The following is a 10,629-nucleotide window of genomic DNA, read 5'->3' as shown; positions in this document are numbered from 1 at the left end:
GGCATATTGATTATATTTAATTATAGGTGGACTAATACAGTATATCACAATGTAAAGTATAATATGAAATGAAGTTACAATGATATATAATTGAGTTTAGTTTTTTGATAGGAGTAGCAGCCAACTGAGGCGTGTTGATTAGAATTTTAATTATAGATAGACTACTGTACAGGATATTAGAATATAATAAACTATTATTAAAAATGAAGTAATGCATCACAAGTTTTATTTAGTTTTTTTTTAGAGGAGTAGCAGCCTAATGAGGTGTATTGATTATATTTAATTATAGCTAGACTAATATTACAATATAATAAACAAAAAAATGAAGTTCCATATAGTGAGTTTTTTTTTTGTATTTTTTTTTAGTGGAGTAGCACTACAGCTGCCTGCTGATGCGCGGTTGGTTGGACGAGGCAGGTGTGTGTTTAGTTCATAGACTGTGTGGATCCATCCAGCAGACAGAGAGGAGGACGCGGTCACGGCAGTGGGAGGTCACAGTGTGTGACACTGTGACAGTCAGATGTGGGGACATAGCCTACTGTAAACCCTCGATCTGTCACAAGTTCCACTTTTGATGATAACGACGACCAGGGTTATCTACGTGCGGTGTCACCCATTATTTTTGGGCACGCACGCTTGTATTTCGCCTCTATAGTGAAATGTGCGACCACCATGGTGACGATTTCCTGGAATATTCATCATCATCATCAACATCAGAGAAGAGGATACATTCGTAGATAATAAACAATGGCAAACAGGGAGCGAAACAAAAAGATTCTACTGGAACTGGTCAAACATGCGGACAATAGTCGATGTGCAGACTGTTGCGCGTCTGGTAAGAGTTCACTGTCTGGATTTTATATTTATCGTGATAGAGACTATTTATTCAAGCTTGAAACAAGAGTGCAGCGCTTTGCTACTACTGCGATGTGTAAAGTAACTAAAAGTAAACTAAGTCACATTTTTAGGTATTTTTTACTTTACTGGAGTATTTCCAGTTTTCAGTACTTTTACTTCTACATGGCAGACGCAAATATTGTACTTTTACTCCGCCACTACAATTATTTGAAAACTTTAGTTACTAGTTACTTTGTAGATTTTAATTATTATTACAAAACATACATTAACCACTTCAGCCCTATACATTTCTACAAGCTCACAATTCGTCGCAGCTATTTTCAAATGATTTTATACATGATTTTAAAACATGAAATGGAAGATTTACTTTTAAGAGTACTTTTACTTTAAGTACATTTTGATACCAATACTTTTGTGCTTTTGCACAAGTTCATTTTGAATTCCGGACCTTTACTTGTAACTGAGTATTTCTACATTGCGGTATTGATACTTTTAATTAAGTAGAAAATGTGAGTACTTCTTCCACCACTTCTTCCATGTATATTTGGCCATGTACGCCCATCAGAAAATATTTTGTGCCAGGGACCCCCATACAAGAATTGCCTTTCAGACATATTCAAAAATCGTCACAAATAAATGCATTTAAAAAATGTAAGATATTTTGAAAATACATGCTAAAAGTTGTTAAATTGATTTTGATGCTGTATCAACACATTTTGCTGGGGACCTGCTGGAACTCCCCCAAGGACGCCTGGGGGTCCCCGGACCCCTCTTTGAGAACAACTGATTGAGGCTACCCGTAACCCCTTAAGTCATGGAATCAGTTTAATTTCACTGGACGCCAATGTGACTAACATTTTGAGAGCTGCTCAAATGACCTGTTGAGGTCAACAAAAGCCTAGATACTGTATACTCCATCCCTCAGTTCCTGTATAGTTAGTGAATACCTTTGTTTTGGAATGTCCTCTTCACACCTCAGACCCGGACTGGGCCTCCTACAACCTGGGCGTGTTTGTGTGTCTGAACTGCTCTGGTGTCCATCGCAACCTGTCCAGCCGTGTCAAATCCATAAGGCTGGACTTCTGGGAGGATGAGCTGGTTGAGGTATGGACAACTATAATCATGCTCTTAAAGGGATAGTTCACCCCCCAATAATTGTTTTCCTATCGATCAGTCACCCCATGGAGACTTGAATTCATGGGTATTTTCTTTTTTTTTGTCGCATTCCTAAGCCAATAATTTGATGTCCAGCGGACCGGTAGGCAGCGGTTCCGGTACGAGATACAAAGGAGACTCTTTGTGTCTCCTACCGGAATCGCTGCCGGTCATCAAATTATTGGCTCAGGAATGCGACAATGACTGATCGATAGAAAAAAAGTCATTTTGGGAGTGAACTATCCCTTTAATCTTAACACCTAGTCCAGTGATTCTCAAACGTTTTAATTGCAAAGGACGCACCATAATTCTCAGATTTACAGACTTGTAAAAGGGTCCATTTGGAACCGAGTTCCCTGACTCACTTTGAGAACCACTGACCTAGTCTAACATCTATGTAGGACTATAACCAAGATTTGACTACACTACAGTCAGAACATAATTGTATATTTTGTGTCTTTCTGGGAAATGCAACCTCTGAAGTTCATGAAATCCAAAGGCAATGCCGTTGCCCGAACTCACTACGAGAAAGCTGTTCCAGCATACTATTATCAGCCCCAGCAAGATGACTGTGCGTAAGTATTAATGCCCATTCCTTCACCGATAACCTCCAAAAAGACCCAGCACTCCAGTTTATTGTTGCAGTTTTTTCACGATCTCTTCTGAACAGTTCACGTTATTTCATTCATGTTATTTGATGCTCAGCCATCCACGTGTTGGAATCGTTGTCAAGGTTTTTGAGAAGTCGAAGGCTACAGACCACAAGGCAGTGTGAAGGGGAAGGAAACTTAATAGAGAGAAGTGGAACTAGAAGTACAAACTGAATACATCATTTGATGCTGCAAAAGAGTCTAAATGTAGAACAGATAGTGAGTAATATAAAGGGTAGCCCATTCCAACCTCCAGTCCTACTTCAACTTCAACTTCATAGTCACATCAAAGGTGTAAAAGATTACTTGTAGTTTCCAGGAAATGGAAGAAGAACACGAGAAAGAAAGAAGAGATAGAAAGAACAAGGAATCAGGTCAAATATTCCTGATATGAGTTGAAACATACTGTACATACTATACAAACAGGTCAGATATTCCAGACATTCCTTATATGAATAGAGTAAGATATACTGTACGTACAAGTAATTAGAAGAAATGGCAAAGTTTATGGGCTACTATATATACATGAGCCCAGTAAACCATAGCTGTTTTGTAAGGTCAACAGAAAAACTAGTATGCAACATCATTGCAATCTCGTTCATACAGTATAGCATCAACACAAGAACAGCAGGTGGTAGGCCTACCTAAAAAGGTAACCATGTTACAAAATAGCCTCATTGCATCGTGTGCACACTCTGAACAGATTCATTCAGAGAGAGAGAGAAAAAGTAAAACTACTAGATTGTAAAAGAGAACAGCTTTTGTTCTGCTCCTGTGACGCACCGGGCTTGCCTCGTTTGGCACTAGATATAAGTGACATAATATATATAATATATGTACAAACTAATTCATTGGTTTAGGTCCAGTAGGCTATACTTCCCAATTTGAGCATGATAAACAAACAAACAATCAAACAAACCAGAAAAAGAAACCTATCATTCTGTGTCCCTCTTAGCTGGGGTTAACCCATGCATTCATCTGGCCTTGTGTTTTTCACTCATTAACCTGGTTACCCCTTTCTTTATCCCAGTGTCTTGAGAGAGCAGTGGATACGATCTAAATATGAGAGAAAGGAGTTCACTGGAGAAACCAAGTACCCTCCACTTGGCTACACTACAGGTGAAGTGACTTTTCTTTCTTTTCTTTTTTTTATTCAGGGTATTTGCTAATAGATATTTGTAACTGATTTATATCTTTAACCACTTACTGTATGCCCTTATATACCATATCTGCCAACACTTCTCATGGGAGTCAAATTTTTTTTAAACCCCTTCTCTCGCTGTGCTCCCGATTGGTCATTTCCGATTGGTCATTTCTCAGGGCAGGGTTAAACAACCCTGCCCTGCCTGAAATGCGTCATCATTGCGCTCACTCAAACAACTCAAAACCTCTGTTTGCTGCTGAAATGTGAAAATGGATGAAACAGTTCCCATTAAGAAATACACCTCTAAATTTCAGTCCTCTTAAAGGAGAATTCCGGACAAATTAAGTGTTATCTTTCATGTCTCGTTACTCACCTAGCGACGTAAAAAGTGGCGTTCTTTTTTTCCATATATTCCCCTGTCGTCATTTTTTAAACACCCTCCGTTGTTATAATGGGAGCGCGAGGGTTAGTGAAGTTCGTCTATTATAACCGACGCAATGTTATTTTTTTCTCTACTACGATTCATTGTAGAGTCTCATGATAGTCAAACATGCGCTGAAAATTCCTGCGAGCCTGCCGTTAATGGCGAACGATTTAACACTGGATGCTTGTTTCTTTCCAGAACCTGGCAACTCGTGTTGCCAGATTCTGGAAACAAGCAACCAGTGTTAAATCGTTCGCCATTAACGGCAGGCTCGCAGGAATTTTCAGCGCATGTTTGACTATCATGAGACTCTACAATGAATCGTAGTAGAGAAAAAAATAACATTGCGTCGGTTATAATAGACGAACTTCACTAACCCTCGCGCTCCCATTATAACAACGGAGGGTGTTTAAAAAATGACGACAGGGGATTATATGGAAAAAAAGAACGCCACTTTTTACGTCGCTAGGTGAGTAACGAGACATGAAAGATAACACTTAATTTGTCCGGAATTCTCCTTTAATGTGAGAGCTTCCCCTTGTATTTGCACGTTTGGTGACGAAATGTTTTTTTTTTAACTTTTGATCAATTGTTTGTATTGTTTATTCATTGTGAGCTATGAGTTTAAGACTAAATAAAAGTCATTCTAATTCCACATCTTTGTATTTATTCTGGTAATGCAGGTAGGGCTGTCACGATCATGACATTTTACTTGACGATTAATTGTCATACAAATAATTGATTGATTGATTGATTTAATTGTGTTTTTGGCATTGAACATTGGAACGTATACATAGAAATACATTTTTTGTTTGGCTTTTAGGCTTTGTAAACAAAAAATGCACAGGATAAATATGACATGTAATTAAAATATAGAAAGTACTACTGACTGTGACTGACTATCTCTAACACTGACATTTAATAAATGTATACTTCAAAATGTCTTTTAAATTGTGGAAATAGCAGATCTACAAGTGTGAGCTTCAATGTCGTATTGTGATGTGTTGTGATCTTGTAGATCTGCATTTCCACACAAAGAAACTGAAAAGAAAATGTTGACCATTTCTTGATATTTTTTTAAATGTCTTTGAAATATTGTCATTATTTTTTTATATATATATATATATTTTTTTAAATAATCTATAATGCCATGGCCAAAATAGGGACGCCAGGTTGAAAGTGGTTAATGTTTTCAAAAAGTAAAATAAAGAATGCTTTGCATCAACTGGTTGTGCAGCCTGATCGCCAGAGAATTAGTATACATTGCACGGATCCAGTGCATGTCATTCCGTGCAGAGTCGCCTAGAAACCCCGAAATTCCGTGCATATGTACGGCGAGTCCCACGGTGGGCGTAACCAGTCGCAACCCGGAAAAACCCGGAAGCAGAGCAGTCCCCACAACAAAATTTACGATTCTGTGCCTATCGGCACATAACTCAAACGGCGCTGAGTAGGAGACTGCGCGCCTCCGAAATGGTTTAGTCACAATGGGGGAGATGCGAGGCGGCTATGCACGGAATTTCGGGTTTTCACGGAATTTCAAAAACTTTCAAAGAGAACGTTTCCTCTGGCGATCGGGTTGGGTTGTGCCACACTCCAACTCTCACATTAACAGTACAGTTCCTCATTCCCCATATACAGGTAAAACCTGTATATGGGGAATGCACACTAATGGAAGACTAGAGGAAATATTGTGTTTTCGCACACCTTGGCAAATGACGTAGACGTGCTTCGGCCTGTGTGTTGAAGGAAATGTGACCGAGCGCATGTCTTTGATTGTCTCCAGGTGTCTATGAAGGGATTCTGTGGAAGAAAGGGAAGGATAATGGACTCTTTCTAAAACGGAAGTTTGTTCTGTCAGAGAGAGAATTTACCCTGGTTTACTACAACAAGGATGATGTGAGTCAACCTGTCATTCTAAATACAACTTAATGATGCACACAGTAGGGCCCAACCATCGATTATCTTCTTAGAGAATAGCTTGCAAGTAAGTAATGACAGTTAAGGCCTTGATTTAATTTGTTGCACAATACTATGTGCAACAAATTATATCAAGCCCAGGCATTATTTAACTGAAATATGCGAGTGTTCCAGAGCAAAAAAAAAAGGTTGAGAACCACTGATCTATTCCTATCCCATGGTTACCCTTATTACATTCTTTTACTTTATCCCACCTTCCACTAAACCTATGTTAACTGATATACTGATTTGTATCTTACAGTATGTATGAGTGAGCAGACACATGCTATTATGGGGACAATTCCTAATAATGATGACTGATGTCTGTGGAATTTCTTGACCTCCGACTCCTTAGAAACTGACAACATTGACATATCATCATAGGTCACTAGGTCATTTAGTGCCCTGTTCTGTGGAAGAAAATATTCACTTTCACTTTCCTACATTACTAAATGCATGGTCAGAGACCACATGCAATACCTTCACGGATACTGGTTCTTATCAGTGTGACGTCGTCTGTTAAGTGGTCTATAGTGACATGCCTAAAATAGGGATAGATTATTAATCAATTATTGTATTAAATTATTGATTAATTTCTTATAATCGATTACATTGATTAGTTTGATTAACTGTTACTGGCTGTGTGTGTCTTGTAATGGTTGTAAAAGTTTGTTATTATCTATAATAACAATTTAATTAGACAAATTAAGCAAATATTAGTAGTAAGCAATCTATAAAGACAAGCATCAGGCAAAACAATGAGTAGAAACACAAAATCGTGTTCAAAGGGTAGTGTAAGTGATAGGTTTTAAAATAAGTGATAAATAGCTCTATATTCTGATAGTCATTGCTATAGAGTGATTGTTCAGTAACAGGGATCTCCCCATCTCTTAATCTGGAGACATAACTCACACAAGATACAGAATAAACCTGGGAAATTGGATGTGATGAAACAAAATAAGGGCAGAGAAAATTGGAACTGAAATACTTTTATTAGATTCAATACATTGAATCTAAAAAATTAACTTGGTGTTCTCTTTCCTGATTTGATTTTTTTTTTTTTTATATTTTCTGTTTATTAAAGAGCTGAAGAGATTGGGAGAGCCTTGTTACTGAACAAACACTCAATAGCATGACTACTATCGGCATATAGAGATTTTAACTCTTTTCTTTTTTAACAAAAACATATCAGCAAGTTTGCTAGAATATCTCCACCACGCCACCAGCCTATGCACAAAATGATGCATTTTGACATGTCCTTTTACATTGGCTAGCAGACATTTTCCAGCGGCATACATTTCACATGTCCTTAATAGAGGGCCGTAGCCACATCCGGAGCTGAGCTCCGCCTCTTTAAATGCGATTATTCACGAAAGCAGAGGTATTAGTCGTTGAAATCCACAACTTCTATGACAAAACCAATCTATTCTTCATGATGCAGGAGTCCAAAGGTCCCAAGGCTGTGATCCCCATCAAGGACCTGAATGCCACCTTTAAGCCTGACAAGATTGGCCACGCCCACGGCCTGCAGCTCACCTACCTAGACGAGAACCACACCAGGAGCATCTATGTTTACCATGAGATCGCTGAGGTGGGGCTACGCTGTCATCTTGGAGCTGATAATCACAGCTTTTACTGTTGTGTGGGATACCATTATGCATGATTTATTCTTGGTTGCGTGCTGGTGTCACACACCGAACGTAGCTGATCTACAAGCTCACAAAACGTCACTATGTGAGCTTGTAGATCGGCTACTTTCGGTGAGCAGCATGATGATGCGCAACCAAGTATAAATCACGCATTGTTCTTTTTTCTGTCCCAGGAGATAGTCACTTGGTATAATGCAATTCGTGCTGCTCGCTATGCCTACCTGAAGACAGCGTACCCAACTGGAAGTGATGAAGAGGTAAGAATTCTGTACTTGTCTTACTATGTCTTAGGTCATTGTTGTGCGCATGCACAGTTCACAGGGTGTGCTCCATATGGACAATGGCAGCCACGAGAATCAGTAACATTTTGCTGTTTGTACCTTGTGCTTGATATTTAAAAAGCTGTTTTGTTTCTTTCTCAGCTAAGACCAAAGATAACAAGGAACTACCTCAAAGAGGGATTCATGGAAAAGACAGGTCCTATGGTGGGTTGACAGATAAACAATCAATCCTATATAGTAATAATCAGGGTTCGATTTGATGGGGGTGGGGGATTTGATAATAATATGACAATTTTTACAATATAATTAACAATGTATGTTAACCACTGTATGTTAAACACTGCACGGTGGCACATTTTGGGCATATTTTCCAAATATTAAAAAGAATCTCAATTATTTATTTTAATTATTTATCAATTTAATGTATTATGATCTATTTTTTCAAAAGCGAAAATAGCTGACCTACAAGCTTTGTGAGTTCATAGATCAAAAAAATCTCAGAGTTACAGATCTGTATGGGTCCATTTGGAACCCTGATGGCCCCTGCATTGAGAAACAGTGAACTAGGATACTGACTGGTTGACGACTATGTGCTGCCTGAAGCTCATAAGTGCAATACCTCCCCAGACCCAGTGGTTATGCCTTATTGGCAGTGGTAGAAATTGGTTCATATGGGAGACCCGGGTTCAAATCCCAGGTAGGACATGAAAGTTCTGTATTGCAGCTTTAACAGGTTTCAGGTTGATAAGGTTCCATGTTGAATATGTTTTCAACAGCAGAGGGAGCCGTTCAAAAAGAGGTGGTTCATCTTGGATTCCCAAGAAAGGAAGCTGCTGTATTTCAAAGGCCAGCTGGTGAGCAAAAAACCCTCTCTGACTGCCCCTAATGGCGGTGTTATACTTTTGTTGCACCCCAGTGTCGCGAGCCAAAAATGGCAGATTCACAAGCTCACAATGCGTCGCGATACGTCGAGTTGTGAGCTTGTAGATAGGCTATTCTAGGCACACGACACTGGCGCGTAACTGTGTTGTATAAATCAGCACAACAATGTATAAATCAGGCTTTATATTATTATTTATTTATATTGTCTATAACAACTGGATTATTATGTAACCCAGGATGCAGAAGAGCTGGGGGTAGTGTTTGTTGGTACGGAGAGCTACGGTTACTCCGCGAAGACGTGCGTTCCAAAGAGTGCACGGGGCAACAAGTGGAAGTGTGGCCTTTCGTTGGAGACCCCCGATCGCCAGTTCGTCTTCATGTGTGAAAATGAGAGGGAGCAGCGAGAATGGATGGAGGCTCTCAGACAGGTCGTCTCCAGGCCCATGTCACCGCAGGACTACACCAGTAAGCACGATGAGCATTAAAGGAGGAGTTCACCCCAAAAAATGACTTATTTTCTATCAATTGCACACCCTATGAAGCCTTGAATCCATGGATTCTTTTTTGTTTTTGTCGCATTCCTAAGCTAAAAATTTGATTCCCGCCTCCTACCGGCTAATGTATCCGTTAGGAGACACAAAGTAGATTATTTGTGTCTCCTACCGGAAATACACACAGTCATCAAATTATTGTCTTAGGAATGCCACAAAAACTAAAATAAATCCATGAAATCAAGGCTTCATGGGGTGTGTAATTGATAGAAAATAAGTAATTTTTTGGGTGAACTCCTCCTTTAACCACGTTCAAGCTGGCATCCCTAGTCAATCAATCACCAATACTTTTCTCTTATTCCAGTTGAAGCCAACATCAGAGGGAAAAGATGAACTATATAAGGGAGTGACAACAAAGAACTATCGTCAGCAAATGTACTGCAATGTTCCAGAACCCAAGTGACTGGGTCACTACAGAACAGACGGTCTCTCCTCTATGTTGGACCCAGACTGTCATCCTCTCATATCCACTGACCATGGATCTGTTCCCTCATGTCACATTAGTGAGTTTGTGGCAGGGCTGGGCGAAATGGACAAAATCAAATCACAATATCGTTTGACCAAATACCTCTATTGATATTGTGACAATAATATCGTATTGTGAGATGTTTTATTTTTCTCCCCCTTTTTTTCTCCCCCCAAACATAAATAGCAGATTGGATTTTTATGAAAATTGAAACCAGGAAAAGACAATATTATTCACAATAATATTGATATATTGCCCAGCCAGATACTGACAAAAGCACTGTATAGTAATAATGTAAGAACTATATGGGCACTATATACTCTGGTGTGTGGTGGTGGGATTTGTTTGGGTGGCTATTTCATTATAATAAATTAAACAATACATTTTGAGTAAAGCACATCATCTCAGCATTATTATAAAAGTCTCGCACGCGCGGACGTGTGTGCGCACACACACACACACACACACACACACACACACACACACACACACACACACACACACACACACACACACACTTATATTAAAAATTCCTGACAAAGATATATTACTAAATCGGTAAAAATGCATTTTGTCCTTCATTTTACCAATGGCACATTTCATAGTGGCC

General features: G+C 39.1%; 1 protein-coding gene across 1 annotated transcript; it reads left to right on the top strand.

Moving 5' to 3' along the window:
• The first annotated feature begins 477 nt into the window (after nucleotides 1-477).
• On the top strand, nucleotides 478-10,410 carry adap2 (ArfGAP with dual PH domains 2). The gene is made up of 11 exons (XM_080446371.1): nucleotides 478-835; nucleotides 1,838-1,962; nucleotides 2,497-2,588; nucleotides 3,694-3,782; nucleotides 6,018-6,130; nucleotides 7,632-7,781; nucleotides 8,013-8,096; nucleotides 8,262-8,324; nucleotides 8,897-8,974; nucleotides 9,239-9,467; nucleotides 9,858-10,410. Exons 1-11 carry the CDS (start codon nucleotides 748-750, stop codon nucleotides 9,884-9,886), a joined length of 1,140 nt encoding a protein of 379 aa, XP_080302497.1. The 5' UTR covers nucleotides 478-747; the 3' UTR covers nucleotides 9,887-10,410.
• The last annotated feature ends 219 nt before the right edge of the window (nucleotides 10,411-10,629 follow it).

This window comes from Gymnoscopelus braueri (genome assembly GCF_963280865.1).
Source record: "Gymnoscopelus braueri genome assembly, chromosome: 13".
NCBI lineage: Eukaryota > Metazoa > Chordata > Actinopteri > Myctophiformes > Myctophidae > Gymnoscopelus > Gymnoscopelus braueri.
Note: the sequence above shows the minus strand (reverse complement) of the source record. Positions and strands in the feature narration are given on the sequence as shown.